Source organism: Podarcis muralis, chromosome 1 (assembly GCF_964188315.1).
Source record: "Podarcis muralis chromosome 1, rPodMur119.hap1.1, whole genome shotgun sequence".
Lineage (NCBI taxonomy): Eukaryota > Metazoa > Chordata > Lepidosauria > Squamata > Lacertidae > Podarcis > Podarcis muralis.
This window is the reverse complement of record NC_135655.1, coordinates 85,138,680-85,158,827: the sequence shown is the minus strand read 5'-3', so window position 1 is coordinate 85,158,827 and position 20,148 is coordinate 85,138,680. Positions and strand designations below refer to the sequence as shown.

The 20,148-nt window shown below is 45.2% G+C and overlaps 1 protein-coding gene across 1 annotated transcript in view; it reads left to right on the top strand.

The window, feature by feature from the left end:
• The window catches only part of CFAP65 (cilia and flagella associated protein 65), a 46,252-nt gene that overhangs the window by 15,813 nt on the left and 10,291 nt on the right, over positions 1-20,148 (top strand). The window contains exons 8-25 of the mRNA XM_028741871.2: positions 1,039-1,239; positions 1,480-1,842; positions 2,519-2,656; positions 4,060-4,305; positions 6,346-6,570; positions 6,872-7,030; positions 8,025-8,190; positions 8,289-8,417; positions 9,413-9,629; positions 9,860-9,988; positions 10,789-10,965; positions 11,433-11,499; positions 12,850-12,960; positions 15,118-15,309; positions 16,694-16,852; positions 18,563-18,706; positions 18,898-19,014; positions 19,942-20,079. Coding sequence (XP_028597704.2) covers positions 1,039-1,239; positions 1,480-1,842; positions 2,519-2,656; positions 4,060-4,305; positions 6,346-6,570; positions 6,872-7,030; positions 8,025-8,190; positions 8,289-8,417; positions 9,413-9,629; positions 9,860-9,988; positions 10,789-10,965; positions 11,433-11,499; positions 12,850-12,960; positions 15,118-15,309; positions 16,694-16,852; positions 18,563-18,706; positions 18,898-19,014; positions 19,942-20,079 — 3,078 coding nt within the window. The remainder of the gene's footprint in view (positions 1-1,038; positions 1,240-1,479; positions 1,843-2,518; positions 2,657-4,059; positions 4,306-6,345; positions 6,571-6,871; positions 7,031-8,024; positions 8,191-8,288; positions 8,418-9,412; positions 9,630-9,859; positions 9,989-10,788; positions 10,966-11,432; positions 11,500-12,849; positions 12,961-15,117; positions 15,310-16,693; positions 16,853-18,562; positions 18,707-18,897; positions 19,015-19,941; positions 20,080-20,148) is intronic.

The following is a 20,148-nucleotide window of genomic DNA, read 5'->3' as shown; positions in this document are numbered from 1 at the left end:
ATCCCCGCGACGGGGTGAGCTCTTGTTGCTCGGTCCCTGCTCCTGCCAACCTAGCAGTTCGAAAGCACGTCAAAGTGCAAGTAGATAAATAGGTATCGCTCCGGCGGGAAGGTAAACGGTGTTTCTGTGCGCTGCTCTGGTTCACCAGAAGCGGCTTAGTCATGCTGGCCACATGACCCGGAAGCTGTACGCCGGCTCCCTCGGCCAATAAAGCGAGATGAGCGCTGCAACCCCAGAGTCGGTCACGACTGGACCTAATGGTCAGGGGTCCCTTTACCTTTTATCAGCTGTGATAGGGGAAGCAACTTGGTTGTGTTTGCTATGGAGGTTGGATGCACAGGAACAGAGCATCCTACCCCCTAAATGAAAGCTTTGTGGATACGTACAACCAGCACAGAATAGCTGCTGGAGTGCTGAGTGTGGACATGGGAAACACAGATTCACACCCCAGCTTAGCTTCTGAGCCAGTTGGATGGACACAGACAAGTCATTATCTCCCAGCCTCATTTACTGGTTTGTTCACTGCAATTCCTTGTAGAAAGGTTGGGAAACTAATACTAAAGCAAATGCATATAGTACACTGCCTCTGCCAATGTATAATCTTTCTCATTTTAACAAAGTCCAGCTCTCAAAAGCAGGAGACGATAACTGGAAAATTTGACTGAGGATCCCTTTAAATGTCACCCTAACCACACCGGAGCTATTTTTCTGTGAGCAGTTCCTGTACAGTTGGAGTAAATGTTTAAATGACCACCCACATGGTCTATCTTTCTCATGGAATCAATGCCCAGAAACCGAAGGAGAAGCTTATTCTGTGATCAGATCCCACATGATTGGCCCTTTCACATCTGGCATTTAAAGGCTCCCATAGTTGGTGGGGGAGCTGCTTATGGAAAAGTGCCCCTGGAGGGACAGGGAGGGATGGTGTTTAAAGGGTCCCTGGGACAACATATTAATAGGTGAAAGATGCAAAATTATATTCCTGAAAAGAATGCAGATGAAGTGGACTGTTCAGTCATTGTGTCTCTGCTGTTTCAGGATCCATTATTCATAGATTTGATTGGGACCTGCCACTCGGAAACAATGAGCCCAAACATTCTGAGATTGAGCGACATTACCAGGTACAAGACACACATGGCCAGAGGACTGACCTTTTTCCCACCGGACATCCTGGGCACTATGTTGAAGGAGGGCAAACTGTTGGTGGATGAAACCGGAGCTCTCACACTCCCACCGGAGGTACAGTACTCAGTTTTGCACCCCTGGAGGTAGATTCCGCAGAATCAGTGATGTCTTGCTGCCCATGCTGAGTATGCATGTGATCACAGTTGCTAGACTTTGAGTGCTTATTCAAGTACCAGAGTGCACTCTGTTGAGTATAGCAGAGATGGGAAGCTCAGGCCTGGGGGCTGAATGTTGTCTTCAGTAAGATGTTAGTCTTTGGTTTAGGCATACACCTCTCCTTTCCCCCCTTTTTAGATGCTGGAGGATAAACCTCCTGAAGAGTACCCTGCCCTTGAGCCCATGGTTGAATATTTCCATGACGGTGTAAGCAGTGACCTCACGGTGTTTCCTCCCCACGTTAGCCTTAGCATCAAGGAGTATGATTTTGGCTGTTGTGCAAAGCTTCAAGAGGTACAACCACTCCCTTTCTGCGTGACCAATCACACAAAGGGAAAAATCACGGTTATATGGACAAACAAGCCACATAGTCCTTTTCAAGTGCTCCCAGAAATTTGCGACATCCCACCTCTGAAGACTATGGCTTTCCATGTCACCTTCAAGCCTTCTTTGCTCAATTCCATGTATGCAGCTGAACTGGAGGGTTTTGCCTTCTATAAGGTGAGTAGAAATTTGTTGTCCAAAGCATTGACATTTATGGCACAGAAATTCGAGCCTCGGCAGATCCACACCATATATTTAAAGCACATTCAATGCACTTTTAAAGCCTATGACTTCCTCCTAAGAAACTGTCGTTCCGTCCTCACAGAGCTAGAATACCCAGCACCCCCAACAAATTACTGTTTCCAGGATTCTTGGGGCGAAGCCATGTGCTTAAAGTGCATTTGCTTAAATGTATGGTCCCATTGTCCTGGGTTCAGAATTTCCCCTGGTCATGAGGACAGCAAGGGAAAAAAAAGATGGTTCAATCATCACAATGTGGGCTGGTTGGCTGGCTAGTACAGAACCTTTTGGCAAAAGCGCTCTCTAGCAAAACGTTAAATTGCCACATCCGCTGAGAAGACAAGAGGGAACAGATTTAAAAACAGAAATGATGATTAGTGATGGGATTCCTGCTGAAGGGCAGTTTTGTTCTCTTTCTGATACAAAATTCTGGCTTGGAACCCCATGGCAGGGCATTAAGGTAGAGCACAGATGAAGCCCTGCTGTATCGTGCTGCTCATCAGAGAGATCCCAGCATACCCTAGTTTGGTTGTAAGTCACTTTGGCTTGTCTTTGGCAGGTTAAAGCGACTAACAAATCTTAAAATTAATAATATTTTGTTTGTTGCTGGCAGGTGCTGCGGAACTTCAACAACATTGAGGAGCCCATCACCATGTGCCCATCCTGGGACTTAGCCATCTCCTTGCGCGGACACACTTTTCAACCTGGGCGGCAGCACTTTATCCCAAAGTACGACTTGGACTGTCACAAGGTGAGAGGGATAGTCTTCGCCTTCTGGGGTGGGGTGTTTCTCATCTACTGCCTGCAAAGTAGAAAGGATTCATTGTTAGTTTTGTGTGTCTGCAATGTGTTTTACAATCTTTCTTTTGTTTCCCTGCAATAATGAGATGTTGGTTTCTATTCTTTCCGTTTTCCAGAAAGGAACAAATTTTGGAAAGTCATGACGAGAACACCCAGTGGCCACAGAGATGAGCACTTGCTGATCTAGGCATACCGGATTGAGGGCTCATTCAGTCACTCCAGCATTCTTTCTGCTTTGGTGTACTTACAGACCTAGCCAGAGCCTTGCATTGCGTACTTTCCTGATAAAGTAGAAATTGGAGTGGCTTTCTTGATCTCTTCCCTTTCTTCTTCTATTTTGGGGGAAATTATTATTTTCTCCTTAGCAGAGTTTCTGGGTTAGCATGTCTCAGCTGCTGCCTCAACCCAGTCAGTGACAGCAGAGGTCAACAAGGGGTCCACCTCCAAGGGGAAAGTATGGTAAAAGCATATTTGCAGGCCCTCTCTTTATTTCTGGAGTCAAAGTTTGCCCATCTGTAAAATGGGAACAATAACAAAGGAGGCCATTTTTCCTATTCTTTACAACAGGAGGCACTTGTTCAAGCCTGGGTTTTTGAACTAAACCATACCTCCTTTAATTCTATTTGGGTGTGTACAGACTTACAACATTTGAGTGGTGAGCTTGCTGTGGACGCACACTTGTTCTTTGGTCCATTTAAGCTCAGGGGAAACCCATACTTCCAATTTGCACTTGAAAAGGCTGGGCACAGTGCTGATCGGCCAGCCTTTATGTCAATCATTAAATCTTCTCCCCCGCCCACACACACCCAGAGCAGGCTTTAAAGCATAAAACTATTTTAACCCCCCCCCCCTTAAAAACAGTGCTGAACAAATGTTTGATCAGATAATTAGGCAAGGTGCTTGGAAAGCAAGACAGAAACCCCAAGTTTGTGTCCTGTGAGAGTATGGCAGGAAGCTGAGGTAACTCCACAATAGAATCATGTGTGCACACTTCCCTTTGCATGTACATCTGTACATCGCCTCTGAATCACCCCCTCCCTTCCAAAATGAGGTTAATTTTTACACAGGTGTAGCTTGCAAAAGACTCCAGGATTGTAATCATTGGGTAGCTGTGCATGCATAGGATTTTAATTTTGTTCTTCTACACCAGTCAATAAAAGGGGTAGGAACGTTAAACTCATGGACATGATCTTGGAAAGTGCATCGGATTTTATGCATTTTTTGTGGCCCTCGTTGTTTTCTTTGTCTTTTGAAGAAGTGCAGCCTTTCCCAACTGGCTATTCAAGGCAGAGATGCTAAGAAGAGAATGCAGATGAGTTATTCCTCCAACCAAAACCTCTTCCTGTCTTCTAGGTCTTCCCTCCGGTGAGCCCAAACATCACCACGTATCGCAGCATGCTGCTCTCCAACGTGGGTAGCACTGCCATAAGCTTCAGCCTCAGCCGGGAGAAGTGTCCTTCCATCCTAGTGAAGCCCAACTGTGGGTATATTGCACCTGGAGCTCACCAGATCATTCTCCTCTCAACTTGCCCAGTGGAAACATCTATACAGCAGCACATCTTGTCCATGCAGTTTAATTTCTGGCCCTCCTTCACCCAGGTAGGGGCAGGAAGAGGTAGACTCTTCCTTTCATTCTCTGCCCCATTTTATCACTATATGGTGAAGAGGGACATGCCCCTTCATCCTGTCTGTAACTCCCTGGAATAGCTCAGTTGGTAAAGCATGAGACTCTTAAACTCAGGGTTGTGGGTTCAAGCCTCACACTTGGCAAAAGATTCCTGCATTGGACTGCAATAGGATTCTGGTAGTCCCTTTCAATTCTACAATTCTGTGACCCCTAATTTCTTTATCTTAATATTCTAATGATTTGGAGGCTAAGCACACCCCTGGTGTAATAGTTCAATGTGAGAACATTTGTTTAGCTTTTTTTAAAAAAACGGCTACCCTCTCAGCCCACAGCAGTACCATTTTTTAATCTCTTTTCTTTAGTTTGACGCGTCAATACTTGAGGTAATTCTTTTGAGGAGCCACACTATTCGTGTGACTATAATTTGTTTTAAATGGTTTTTAGTGTTGTATTTTAAATTATTGTGATCCTCCTTGGGACCTTAGGGTGAAGGGCGGGTAATAAATACAAAGAATTCTTTGATGCACTGGAAACCACATCTACCCTATTTTTTAAAAGTAGTATGGTTTTTGGTCGTCTTCCACATGGGCTGACTGAGGTTGAAGTACGCATTATTTTTGTTTTTCATTCTGTTTATCAGCTGCAAAATAGGTCCCAAGACAACTTGTAATACTTAAAATCATAATTATCAGTTTAGGTCAGGCAAGATTTAAAACTCCCCAATAATGTATAGAATCCATCAAATAAAACTGTTTTCTGATGCAGTGCAGCATAAACTAGATAAACCATGAGGAAAGGAAAGCTGTTTCTTGTTATTTAGCTCCTTGCTATTGTAGGTCCATGTGCTCAGCTGATTTTGGTACAAAAGTCCTCGGGTGGGTAGGTGGGAGTTGTTTACTTCCTTCTCCTTCTGCCCAAACACCTTGCAAATGTCTTCAGTGTATTCTCTTAACTATCATGGACATAAATAGGTGATGCAGTGGTATTCTAGTGACTAGATTAAGTATTTTGTTTGACTACTTAGATCTCAGCTATTTGGGGAAGCTGAGCCTCTCCTAGCAAAGAACACTTCAAAAGGCAAAATAACCTACTGATGGGTTAGAGGTAGGTGGCCAGCCATCACTTCACTGGTAGCTCTGGTGACATTTAAGGGACTGCATACTATATGGTGATCACAGCCAATGTACAAGATAACTGGTTTAACTATTATGAAAACATAAAAGAAGTGCTCCGTTAGAGGAGGCTCCTAGATCCTCTGTAATATATGAATAACAACTGTGATGAATTGAGGAGGGACTGTTGCTCAGAGGTAGAGCACATGTTTTGCATGCAAGTTCAATCCCTGATATCTTCCTGGGAAGGATTCTTTGTCTAAAGTCCTGGAGAGCTGCTACCAGTCTGTGCGAATGGTCCTGAACTAGATGAACCGATGGTTGGACTCGGTATAAGGCAGCTTCCTATGTTCCTGTGCTTCTTACGTCGCCTTTAATGATTGGGAAAATTGGTTCACAAGGAAAGGCCTTCCAGCACATGCACACATTTTGGTTTATATCAGCCTTCTTTAAATAAGCTTCCAAAAGTTTCTAGCCTGCCAAAAAATTGTCCAGCTGGAGACCTACATGAAGATAGAGAATTAAACCACAGTGGCAGCTTGCTTTGTTTCTCTCCTGGGTGATTTGGAGGGCTGCATCTCACATCTGCCGGGCTATTCTTGCTCAATCTAGATGCTATAGACGATGTTTATACACCATCCCATGCACACACCTTCATGCAGTTCCTGGTTCAGTATAATGGTTTACCTTGCACGTGAAAACCGTTGTTTAATGGCACTTCTAGAACTTCACAAATGGAAAAAATTCTTTTGGCAGCGTTGCCCTTGTGCCTCCTTCTGTGTATTGTCTCAGTTTTCCTTGGCCTGTCCATGCCAGCCTAGAACCTAGCTCAACTTTCCTGTGAAAGTGCTGTGGCTTTCAACATTGGCTGAAGATTCTTGCTGATGTTTGCTTCCTCAGGAGCTCCACCTTCAGAGCAGCGCTGAGCCCCTGGTCTTGCTATTAGAAGGTGATGGCTGCCTGTACTTCAAACCCACATATGTGGGCAGCTCCTCCTCACGCACCTTCACTATCAAGAACTGCACCCGGTTACCCATGCTCTTCAGGTGGAAAATCCAGCAGTCAGACAAAAACATTTTATCTGTACAGCCTGCTGAAGGAACTATATTGCCCAATGAAGCTTTGGTGAGTAGACCTTGGTCACTAAGCAATCTGAAGCAATTACATTGAAATATAGCACAGTCCTCCTTGAGCCCAAGCCAAAGATACCAATGAATGCAAAACCAGTGCCAAAGACAAATGTTTTGTTAGATATATGGACTCACCCCTGCATGCTTCTGGGTGTAGAAGTGGGGAGGAGAGGAAGTTGAGTTCTCCCTGTGGGTTCTCCTGTATCCCTAGCAACTGGCTCACCCAGATGCTGCATCCCAGGAAGGCAGAGTGCTGTGAATCCCCGCTCAGCCTTCTCTCTTGTATGCAATTTCAGGCTCAGACATGGACCTTCACTCCCAGTGAGCAGATCAAATACCTTCTGCGGAGTTGGGTGGTAGTGTGGAGAGAGGAAGAAATTCTGGAAGACAATACCCCAAAGACTGCCCGCTATATCCTGCGGGTTATTGGCGAAGGATCACAGGGCACTTTAACAGTAAGTGACAGCATACGGGGCAGGAGAAGTAATCAAGACCATGTTGGAAGAGGGTGGAAGTCCAATCACAGAGCTGATAGTTTAAGCATACCCAGATGACACTTGGCATTTATGGAAGCCTGGACATATCCCTTCCAGTTGGTAGTGCTATGAAGCCTCTACAGCTGGCCAGTGCATTTTTTTCTAGAAAAAAAGTACTGCTCAGTTGCAAGGGGGGGGGGGTGTCAGAGGGTGAACACTCTGCACTTGCTCAGAGGCACACTGCTCTTTTCCAATGCTGGCATCGTCACTTGGCACCAACGAACAGGCCAACAGGTTTTGGGAATGGCTTTGCAAAGCAGGATGGAGGTTCTTATTCCTAAGAGTGCCCACTGTTTTTGCCGTCACCCAGCCCATGGTTGACCTTTGCTGGCAGAGCAGCATTTCCTGCCACACGCTCACCCCTTCCATGAGTGACATTGCCCCACTGCTCTTCATGGCTGCTCTTCTGCAGCTTGCTGCCGCGCTCTCTGGTGGGAAAATGGAAGACTGCTTGTGTTTCCTCCCCTCGCCAAGCAACACTGTGAGGTATATCCAGAACAGCAGAGCACCAAGCGGCTCCTCTAGAATGCACTCGCTCCACCCTTTGGCCATGTTCAGCAGCAGTGCCCTAGCCCTTGCTTTGTGCTTGCTCTGGCGTGTGGATTTGCCCCCAGGCCATGCAAGAGGCTGGGAGAAGATGGTTTTGCTTGGGGAGATAGCTGCACCCACCAGAGAAGGTGAGCAGGTTTGACAAAAAAAGTTCCCGGAACTGTGTTCTGGTGGGTTCCACCAGGGAAAACTCGCCCACTGCTGCTGGCAGTGATGGATTGAATAGCGATCCTAATGAGACCCTTGGCCTACCCCTCTGATGCTATTCTTCTCCCTCAGTGCATTAAATTTCAGAATTTATTTGCATGGAATACCCATTGTCAGTGTCTCTTAATAAACTTCCTGTGTTGTGCTTGCTCTGCAGGGACAAAAAGAGCAGGTAGCTGTCGGCAACATCCTGGTTGGCAGCACACAGTCATGTGAATTTGCCTTCTTTAACAACGGAGCCTGCTGCTTAAAATACGTCCTTAGTGTGGAGCAGTTGATCACTGGACCATGTGACCCTGAAGAAGTTGCCAGTGACTCCTTAGGTATTTAATGGAAAGACAGATTTCTTGTGCTTTGCAGCTGCCTAAAGTCTCTCTCCATCCATACTCACAATTTTGTTTTTTGTCTTTCCTCCTCACAGCAATAGAACTTGACCACTACAAAGGGACAATTCCTGCTCGGGGAAAGATCTTTGTACGCGGGATTATTAGGCCGACCCGCCAATTGCACTACATCTGGACAATCTATTATGCCATTTCCACTCCCAAAGGTGAGAAATGGAAAGTATGAAAGCAGCCTCACACCAAAGATATTATTAATGGGGTGGGCTCAGCAGGGAGAGGTTCCACACCAGATGAAAAGGCTCCATCTGTTTGACTACACACCAAACCTATAGAAAACCTGTGCGGCTGAGGAATGAGTGACGTGGTAATAGAAGGTTTAGCCTAAATTGTGGGATTGTGAGGCAGAAAAAGAGCTCCCCTTTTTATCTTATTTGCTTCTATCTTCCCCTATTCTGCCCTCAAATGAATATCTGGCATTGGAGTTCAGGGTCTCCTTTGTTAAACCTGAGGGCTTTCTCTCACAATCGAAGAAAGTGTGGACCCCAACCATCTTTAGTCATTTGTGGAAAGCTCATATGAATCCACTTCACTGACAGAAATGCCCAAGACTTCTTTGTGCAGTAATAGACTGAACAGAGAAGGGAATAGTCCTTCTGTTGTTCACCCAAAATGCAAACTGGTTTGTAGGCTCCCAAACTGTAACAGGGAGTGGAGAAATTACGGTGCAGGAGCCTCAGGGGTTTGTCACCCCTTCCCCAGAAAGTAGATCCCACAAGCTTGACATCTGCCCTCCCTTGACTTCATTGTCAGTAATGATAGCCAGGAGGTGCTGGTGACACTTGCAAAACAAAGTTCAATTCAGCATTATCTGGGGAAAGAAATCATACCACTAGTCCATCTGATGCTGTAGCTTCTAGGTTTCAGATAGGGGTCTTTCCTATTTGGAGATACTGGGGATTGACTCTAAGAGCATCTGCTCTCATAACATATCCTCTAGCACTGAGCTGTGGCCCCCTTTCTAGGAACAGCATTTTGTTATTATCCATGCGGTAGAAAAACGCAGAGAGTCTGCAAGAAGTAGCACAGCCTTGAGGGAGATTTGCCGTCCGCAAATGTGGGGAAAGGGAGAGACATTTAAAATAATAAAAGTTTTACTTTTATGATGCCTAGTCTGCAAGTCTGTTTTGTCTCCCCATGCAAGCCGCGAATCCTCTTGGGGAAAAGCAGCCGCTTTGCCAGGTGACAGCAACAGGTGTCTATCCATCCATCTGCATCACGGATGCCTGTGGAACAGGAAGTGCCAGTGGCATCAGTAAGCTGTTTCTCTGGCGGCTTTTCTCTTTGGAGGCTCTGAACCAGTACCTGGAGCTAGATCCAACACCACAGGAGCTCACCTTCAGAGTGCCTACCAGGCATAGGTAAGAATAGTTCCTCTTCTGCCAGATCCTGAACCCCTAGCTCTTCTCTTTTATACACAGGGATACAGTATTTCCTCACAGTCTGAAACAACAGCTTCCTTCCCTTTTCTATTCTGGCAAACAAGTGCTAGGAAATATGGTGTGAGTGTGAGCCAGATTTGGGATTTCCAGCCCCACCATGGAACACCTCCTCATGGATTTTTCTCACATCCGATTTCTTTCATTTGAAGCACACGGCTAATCCCTCCGGTTTACACTCCTGTCATGCTGGATTTCAACTTTGGTGCAGCTCCTGTCAGAAGTGTGCCCTCAGTAGTTGTGCTGATGCTACAAAACAACGGGGGGATACCCGTGAGCTGGTGAGTAATCCACACTTCCTGGCCCTAACGAAGGAGGGAATAGTTAGGACAGCCATGTAGAATTCTGATGGCAGGCATCTAGAACAGCCACCCACCCTAGCAGGAACTTACATAGGACTCACAGTGCAGACTTGGCTTCTTTAACATGCAGATACACAAAACCTCTGTTGGAAGGACTGCTAGTGGCCAGGTTGCAGGTCTTTATGTCCCAAAGGGCTCCTTGGCCCGCCCCCTGTATGGCACAACTAAATGTTTATGGCTTTAGAGATTCCTGCATTGCAGGGGGTTGGAGTAGATGACCCTTGGGGTCCCTTCAAACTCTGATTCCATGAACTAAATACATGCACAGTAAAGACAGGGACTGATTGTGTCTGTTAGGAGAAGCATCTTCACAATAAGAGCACTTCAGCAATGGAACCAATGGCCTAGGGTGCAGATGGGCTCCCTATTGCTAGAGATATTCATAGCATCATAGAACTGCAGAGTTGGAAGGGACCCCCAAGGGACATCTAGTCCAACCCCCTGTAATACCTAGGAGGCTTGACAGACAAGTGCTGAGGATACTCTAGCTCTCAATTACTTTCCCAAGCAAGAAGTTAGACTAGGGGGCCCATCACCAGCTTTTCCTGGTGCAGCAGTTTATTTATTTATTTAAATTTTATGCATATTGCCCGGCTCAGGGTTGGGGAGCTTTGTCAATGTGACCATAAGGCAGGCTGCTCTCTTGGTTTTCATATCTTGATTCTTTTTGGTTTCCATTATTAAGTGATGCCTTTTGCTTTGTTCTGCCTGCTTCCCAGGGCCTTTCTGTTTCCTTCTGACCAGAGGATTGAAATGGAATACTGGGCAGAAAGCACAGAGTTTGACCCCAGCGAGCTGCATCAGATGCGGATCCAGGATAACCAGCTTTTTGCCATTTCCCCCAAGGCAGGAAAGCTTCTTCCAGGGCAAGAGCAAGCTATACACTTATCCTACAGGTACCTACATGCTGTGGTTCCTTCCTTCCCCATGTGGAAATTGATCCCAAACCCAAACGCCAAGGTCAACTCCTAATTAGCATCCACCAGCACAAGGGCCCCTTGAGTATGCCATCTTCTGTCCTTGGGCATTATCAAGGTTGTCTGAAGTGTGACACCCAGGCAGAAAAAGTCACCCTCATTAACATAGCCTTGCACCATGAAAAAGCCAACAGCTGCATGGATTCTATTTCCTCCAAAGCCCAATTTTTCAGTGCCCTGAGTTTGTAGAAAACAAGGCATTTCTAGGTGAACGTATCTGTCCAGACATATCTGTCCTTCTGGCTCTTTATGCAACAGTTCAGCTCTTAGCAGGTAAATGTATTGTCGCTAATCAGCTGTTTGAGGCAGGATTCTCCTGCTTAAAAGTCTGGAACGATTTCATCTACGTGTGTTTCTGATACTGGTTTTTTGTTTCCGCCCGCCAGACACGATTTCATTGGCACTGATCGGCTTCCAGTCCTGCTGAAGATCTCCCATGGCCGAGAAATTCTGGTACGATACTGGGCTGAGAGGTTCAGAAACTGTCCTCACTGGTGAGGATTTCCAAAACCCTTTCCTAGAGCCAGTCAGGCTCCTTTAATGGTATAGCAGTAGGAGACATTGTTTTCCTGAAGCTGCCTTCTCTTGAATGGAGGGACAAAGTATGCCTTTTGGTATTACTATTATTATTAGTGCTTTTTTCTAGAAAAATACTCACCATGAAGTTGTTTTAACAACAAATAAAGAGTGATGCCAGTAGTGCATACTCTTGAGTACCCCCCCAAAAAAGCACTGTTTATTGTTATTAAATTTGTATCCTGTCCTGTCCCCGCAGGCCTCAGGTATTCACACCTTAATCTGTCCTAGAACTATAGCTCTTCATGCATAGCCATATTTTATTTCTACTATTATACTCCCTGCACAGTAAGGCCACACGGATGGCAGAGTTTTCCCTTCAGCAAGCACTTTTCTAGGAAGCATCCTCTCATTTCCAGCTCTCTGAATCCTCCTCCTTCACGCAGAGACCTCACTTTTGGCTCACATCCTGACTAGATAACTTTGTGGAGGGCTGTGGGACACATCATTCCTCCCAAGCAGAAACATGAGCCACAGTCCTTTTATTACTTCATGCCATCTTCCCTTATGCCACTCGTGTTTCCTGCATTTGGTTGTCCTCAAATTCTGAACTTTGCCTGCCTTCCCTGTTTTTTTCCTCTCTCCCCTTTGACTTGTCAGTTAGAGTCAAAGTCACCTTGTGCTCCAGTGGGCACCTTTCTCATGGCCCACTGAACCTCCACTAGGTGCCCAAGATTTCCTGTGAGAGTATTGTGTTCCCATCACCCTTTATTTTTCTTTTCCCCGCTGCCCCACTTCAGGGACCATTGTCAGCTGAAAATCCAGCCTGTTGAGCAGGCTGTGAAAACACAAGGCTTAACTGTGCCTTTGTGCAAAGCCCTTGGATGGGCTCTCTTGGCTCTGCCCATTTGGCACAGGTCTTGATGGCTGCCCAGAGGGGCAGCTGAGTGCAGGGGTCCCAGCTGGGGGGCACACATCCTAGTCAGCCAGGTGGCCAGAAACTCTTTAACCGCATGTTCCCTAAACCTCTTCAGTGGGAGAGTTAAAGAGGAGAATTCCTGACAATGCTGCCAAGCTATTCCCTGTAGTCATACTGCTTCAACTATCTTCGAAGGGTAAGAGTGAAAGACCCTTCATTTCATACTGTTACACTTTCCTCTGCATGGCCCCTCTGAGTGAAGCAAGCGCAAGGTGTCTTCTGCTTTTGTAATCCGTGTGTTTGTGATCTGCATGGTACAAACTAAGTCTATTCCTCCCCCCATCCCTACAATTATTTTGCATCTGCAGCTGAACTTTATTGGTGTGACCCTGCAAATGGAGCACCGATACATTCACTTCACTTCAACCAAGCATATGTTCACGCCTATTGCTATTGGTACCTATGACCCTCCTAAACAGGTGAGGCATCAAAAGTCTTCCCCCCCACCCCCCCACCCTCCCAAAAGAATGTTGTAAAGCAATGAGGAGAAAAGAAAATTCAAAGGTCCAGATCTGTATGGGCAGGTACCTCCCAAGAGAAGGAACAGTATAGAATTAAAGATAAACGGTGTTTCTGTGCGCTCTGGCTTCCGTCACTGTGTTCCGTTGTGCCAGAAGTGGTTCAGTCATGTTGGCCACATGACCTGGAAAGCTGTCTGCAGACAAATGCTGGCTCCCTCAGCCTGAAAGCAAGATGAGCGCTGCACCCCATAGTCGCCTTTGACTGGACTTAACCGTCCAGAGGTCCTTTACCTAGTATAGAATTATCAGCATGGAAAACATTATGGAAAAACACAATAAAATTCTCAGCCTGTTACACAATTAGGGAAAACACCCAAAAAATGATCTTCAGATGGCATTTAACGCCCAGCAAACTGGTTAAAATGTATAAAAGAGGCTCCAACTTATGTTGGAAATGTTTAGACAAGGAGGGATCGTTAATCCACACGTGGCGGTAATGCGAATTTGCAAAACAAAATTCTGGGGAATGATTTACTAAGAACTGAAGAAGATGCTTAAACGTTCCTTTCCCAAGAAGCCAGAAGCATTCCTGTTAGCTAAAATAGGACAGGAAATTCCAGATCAAGTAAAAAACCTCTTCCTTTACACAACAGCAGCAGCAAGGTAAATATGCTAAAATGTGGAAGAAGAGGAAAATCCCGAACAAAGACCAGTGGTTGCTTAAACTAATAGAATATGTAGAATTCGCCATGATGATGGCCAAAATAAGAAATACAAAGAGAAAAACAGTACTAAGCGAGTGGAACAACTAGGAGTATTTAAAAAGAAGCAGTATAAATATAAATTTACAAGTAGGGTTAAACATATGAACACCAGAAAACACAACAAAGAGTGAAAGGAGGGGAAGGATTGGAAAGCTTTAGCAGTTGCAGCAAACCAAAGTGAGGATGTCAAGGAAAGATAGGTTGGGAAGTCCAGATGAGAAGAGTTAGGAGATGATGTATGTAACTGGAATAATTATAACTGACTGTAAATGAAAAATGTGCAAACAAATTAAAAAAAAAAAAGAAGTAACAGGGTGATAGGTGGCAGAAGAAACGTCATGCTTTGGGCGAGAGTGATGTTACAAACTATAGAGTGAGCATGGGTTTTCTAGTGCTTTTTTAATTCCAATGCAGGCATAAGGACATTTGCAGGGGAGGACTGGTCAACAGTTGTCCTTTTCAGCAGCTACTCCATGCCATTTTAATTCATTTCCTGCAGAGGGTTCATCCAGAGTTCCGCTTGTCCCACTGCTTTCTCCTGTTAAACCTGCTATTTAGCACTGAATCAGAGCAAACGTCAATCAGGTTTTCTGTGTATTGATGTTTGCTCCGATTCAGCGCTAAGGAAGGGGGTTTCCCACAGACAGTGGCGGGGCAAACAGAAAACCGCTCAGACCCTCCGGGTCTGACAGGCACAAGACAAGCTGAAAACCACTATGGCCCATGCTTTCTGGAAGTGGAAGTGGAAGTGTGGATGAGCCCAGTGACTGGAATGTCTGACAGGGGGTGTAGAACTGCTGGAGGAGCATTTGCATGGGAGAATCACTTAACACAAGGGTTCAGGACCCCACTTTTCCCCTGTTGATACTTCTCTATAAATCCCCCTCTGTTCCTGCATTTAATTTTCCTTTGTGCCCAGCAGTTAGACTGCACTCAACAGTTCACATTAGGAAAAAGTGGCACTACATGTTCATTTATCACACATTGATTGATCCAGTCTCTTGCATACATATTGTGGGAGAACCTTCTTCATCCTGATTTCATCCAGTCCATTTCATTTGCCACATAGCAGAGAATGATGTAGATAAAATACCTCAAAGAGAATCCTTCTGTCGTATCGTTTCCTGAACTGTTCCAAGCGTTCTGAGAAAATACTGCTGGCTGGTTAGCTGTCACAGATTGATATAGAACTTTGGAATTCTGCTAAGGAATAACACTTAAGATTGTAGCTGCCAGGCTTAGGTTTCCTCTAATAGGGACTACAGAGTAGAAGACCCAGAAGAAGCCACACCAGACCATGTGAGCATCTTGCAAGCCAGCGCTGACCAGTCTTTCCCCTCTCTTCTTGCAGATCTATGAACTGTACAATGGAGGTGCCACAACTGCAATGTATGAAATCCAAGTGGATGCTCTGATGAAAGTACAGGAAGAGAATTACCAGCATGGGGTGTTTGTCTGCCTGAATCCAAGAGGAGAGATTGGTCCAGGCTTGACAGCACACACGGAATGGATCTTTTCACCATTGGAAGCCAAAATGTACTCGGTGAGGCTGGCACCTTTAAGAACAAGCACTTTCCTTTGGGAATTTGTGTCTCATAGCATTCCTACCTAGCTGATTAGAACTTTATTCTTTGACTGCCCTTATTCACAAGAGTTCTAATACATTCCCATATTGTTCATTGCTGCATAACTCCTGCTGGGGCAGCTGCCTCTTGGTCCTTCCAACTTTCAGCCCCCATTGCTGCCCCAAAGCTGCATTACAGTGTGAATTCCTAAGAATGCAAACTTGATATGTGACCAACACCTTTTTATCTGAGAGCTTTTTATGCACAGTCAGCCAAAACAAGCTCCAGGTGCATTTTAGCCTTTGCAGGATATGCTTCCCAGCACACTTTTAATCAGGGCTGCCAGAAGGGCCATGGCCCTGGGTGTGGGTAGAGGAGGCATGAAGCAGGTGCCCACACACCAGCGCCCCCTCCTGGTGTCGGAGGAACCAACACTCGCCGGGCCATTTGTATTCACCTCCTTGACTTTCATTCCTTACCTTGGGCGAACATGGGAATTGTGGCAATTTCTGCTCCTGTTTCTGTTTCTGATATCCTTAATTGCCACTGGAGAATTATGCAACAAACCCTTTTTAAAATGTACAAATTGGGGAGTACGGGAAGGAAGAGCTGGGCTATACACCACTGGTTATGCCTCAGGCAAAATCTAGTGAGTGGATGTAAAATCCACACAACCACGTTCTATACAATTACAGCAGTAACAAGCATACTATCTGTGACAATTATTGTCATAATTTCATTAGTTACAAAAGACTGCATCGTGACTGCTGGAAAAATATAGCTGCAAAGAAACACAGCCTTGCAGAAAGATACATGGAGATTAACAAATGAGAAACAACTGGGCAGTCATTGCCCAAGGCCACAATGGTGCAGGAAAGCCCTAAAAGTGGGGAAAAACTCTTGGTTCGTGTGCACAGTGGCTTATCAAAAACACTAAAATTGATTAAAATGGCTCTGAACCATGCACAACCAGGGCTTAATTTGCAGAATTCAATCCAGAATCTGTTTCAGCGGTCATCTTTGGCATGTGTAAAATAATAGAAAAGAGTACCATTGAGCATGTAAAAAGCACACTTGCCTTCCTAGGACAGAGATTGTGAGCCTTATGAGCTCTGTTTTTAGATTTGAACTACCAACTGAAATCTGATTGGAACATTTCCCGGCAAAAGGTAACAGACCTATTTTGCTTCTGTCTCTCCTTGCTTTGCTAACCCCCTTGGGCTCTGACATGAACATCCTTTCCCTGATTTAACTCGCAAGATAGCTGCTGTACTCCAACAAAGCTGTTTTTGACTCTTATTGAACACCAGAGTAAAACCAGAGCCCTTCCAGTCACAGCTTGTGTTTCGTTTTTCTGCCTAGGTAGAGGTACCTATCCATATCCTTGAAGGGGACTCTGCTCTGATTACCTTCCAAGGCATAGGCTTCGATCCACACGTTATGGGTGAATCAGCACAATTCGACAAAGTGGTTTGTGCTGCGACAACACCAGGTTCTGCCAAATTAACAGTGCCTGGCCTGGTAAGTATCAAAGGATGGTGTGCTTCTAGCATGGAAGAACGTTAGAGGGCGTAGAACAGATATTTCAAATTGTATGAGCCCTTGGCACCACAAGAGCTATACTTCTCTGTGTAGTCCTGTTTCCTCTTGAATAATGTGTTGTGTGATCCTCCTCTCACCCAAACAGCAATGGCTATCTTTGTGCAATTGGTTGATTTAAACCAGGCCTATGCAACTTGTGGTCCACGAACCACAAAATCAGTGTTGTTTTTTCTTCAAGAACCAGGCATGCAATAGTAGTCTCCTATCATACTGCAGATGTTTCTGGGTTTGCATGTTTTGAAGAACTTCTTTATGTTGTGATATGAACCAGCAGTTTTTTACTGGATAAACCATCTGTTCAATTTGCCCTGTGCTGTTGTCTTGCCAACATGCATTCAGATTACAAGAGCCTCAGTAATGCTATTTTATTTCCACTTATGTGGCCTATTTTATTTGCGATTTCTTATTAATTTTCTGGTTCTGTTTGATTTGCTTTGTTTTAAAATGTTAGCCTCCTTGATCAACTATGATATGCCCACAAGTAAGGATGCGTAGCGCTAGGCTTTGCAAAACCCTGATTGTTGACCACTGCTAGAAAGTAACTTGCAAATGAATCATTGCTTTTTGAGAATTGAATGCTGCTTGTTCAGTCATCTTTGGGATGACACATGATGCTCCTTTGGTAGAATTCTATGGCCAGCTTCAGATTTTGCAAGTGTGGTGTGATTACTGCAAAAACTAAACCAAACAATTCAGTATTATTGAAAGATTCATGCCACTGCTGCAACATTTGTAAATGGAAGCCACAGGGGTTGATTGGGATTGCATGATAGAGTTCAAATGCCAGAGCCAACAGCTGCAGCAGGGTGCAGCGCTGATGCAGCGATATAGCATGCTGCCCAACCAATCTCCACAATTGCTGCTTATAAATTTTATAACTCTGGTGCAGAGGCCTTACCATGTAGAGCCTTTTACCAAGGTTGAAACAGGCGAAGTCAGTCTAATGTGGCTATATAGTATGATCCATTATATATTCAACAGTTCTGCATGTGACAACTGAAACATTATTTGAAGGCTCACATGCTCTTTCTCCAGTGAGGCTTAAGCTTTCTCTGAAAATATATTCATCATGGATGCAGTGGTGGTGATGGATGAGTAGAGCCGTCTCTTTTTGGCCAAAGCAGGAAGTGGGGCAGAGGTGGCATGTGTTGCTACGACCATGCTTTTCTCCTTCCCCTTTGGGTAGAAAAGAACTGGGAGAGCGGGGAGAACTGGATGAGCACAGAAGGTTGTCCCCTTGAAGTACTGGGGTTTTGACCTATATTTGTGTGTTAACTAAGAATTCTAAATCTTACTGAGATGTTGGTGGGAGGTTTTTGAGATCCTGGTTAACCCTTTGCTTCAGCTACACTAGGAGTCTTTTCACAATCCTCCCATACGGAAGCCTCCTACTAGGAAAGCATTGTTGTAATTGGATCACATCTGTAGCTGAGAGTTTTGTGAAACAGGCTGCTACCATTAATCTGTATTTTTTTAGACATGTTTCATGCATATAGTGCTGCTTAAATGTCTGTCACTGGTAGCACTGCGCTAGCTTCCTTTCACGGGGAGGGGTGGGTGGGGAAGGGGGAGACAAGAGATCCCATCTTGTTAGAATAGGGGATCACCCTCTGTTTATTCTCTTTGCAGACGGTGTACTTATCTCATCCCCGGATTTGTTTTGGCAACATCCCAGTCTACAGTAAATGCAGCCGACTCTTTTTTCTCAACAATGCCTCCGAGAATGAGGCCATTGTTTTTTCTTGGCACACTGGGACTTCCAATTCCATGGTGGTGAGCTTCATCTGTCTGATTGCTCTTGGTCCCCTTTGGCAGTGTTGTGGCCTCTCCCACTGTGATGCTGGAGTACTGAAAGCCACATACCCTCTTTTCCTAATGGTTAGAAGCCATAGGCCTGAAAACATTCTGGTGGGGATCCATTATGCACTGCTAATGCTTCTGACAACCACTTTCTTTGTTTCAAGGTAATGGACATTATTCCAGAGACTGGAGTTGTGCAGGCTGGGGAGAGCGTCTCATTTGTTCTCACACTGTATGCTGGTGAAATTCCGTGCTTCTACAACATAGATTTGATATGTGAGGTGAGGATTAGTGTGTACTTTAGATCATCACTTCTTTGAACACCAAAACCCAAGGATGTTGCTAGATTACTGAAATATAAGGTAAAGGGACCCCTGACCATTAGGTCCAGTCGTGACTCACTCTGGGGTTGCGGCGCTCATCTCGCTTTATTGGCTGAGGGAGCTGGCGTACAGCTTCCGGGTCATGTGGCCAGCATGACTAAGCCGCTTCTGGCGAACCAGAGCAGCGCACAGAAACGCCGTTTACCTTCCCGCCGGAGCGGTACCTATTTATCTACTTGCACTTTGACGTACTTTCGAACTGCTGGGTTGGCAGGAGCAGGGAACGAGCAACGGGAGCTCATCCCGTCACCGAGATTCGAACCGCCGACCTTCTGATCAGCAAGTCCTAGGCTCTGTGGTTTAACCCACAGCGCCACCCGCGTATACTGAAATATACTCAACTCCAATTACATTACCTACTCCTATAGTACCACTGTTGCATATCACCAAGAAACTTATGGTATGAGGTGACAAATACATGCAACAAACGAGGATACCATTGAACAGGCATGGCTCAATTTCCCCCCTCATAATTTCTCAGAGTGCTGCAGTTGAGGTTCGTCTTTGGTCCAAACACTTGTAGTTGCTGCTCTGCAACCACCTTGTTCCCTCTTTGATTGTGTGTTAACTAAGAATTCTAAATCTTACTGAGATGTTGGTGGGAGGTTTTTGAGATCCCGGTTAACCCTTTGCTTTGATTGGTTGGACAAGTTATTGTTTCCACACATTTGGTGTATAAGGTCAGAAAGTCAGTTTTGTTGGAAATTCATACTTACAAGACATATGTCTATAGGCAGAGCAAGTTTTTCATCATCTCAGCGTACTGAAGTAGCAGGAGTGCAAACTTGCAGAATGCTGAGTTAATCATAGGTTTGTTCCCTGTAGATTTTTACCCAGCACCCACTCGATCAGTATGAGAAAGAGCTGGAAGAATGGGAAGCTGAGAAGGCACGCCAGGCTGTGGAGTTCACCATCACAGAGAAAGACCTGGATACACAGAAGAACCTAAAACAGTTTCCAGTGGTAAGCTGGCCTTCCAGAGAGGGAGATATTAGCACTGAAAAAAGAACAGTACAGCTGCTTTGGATGGGT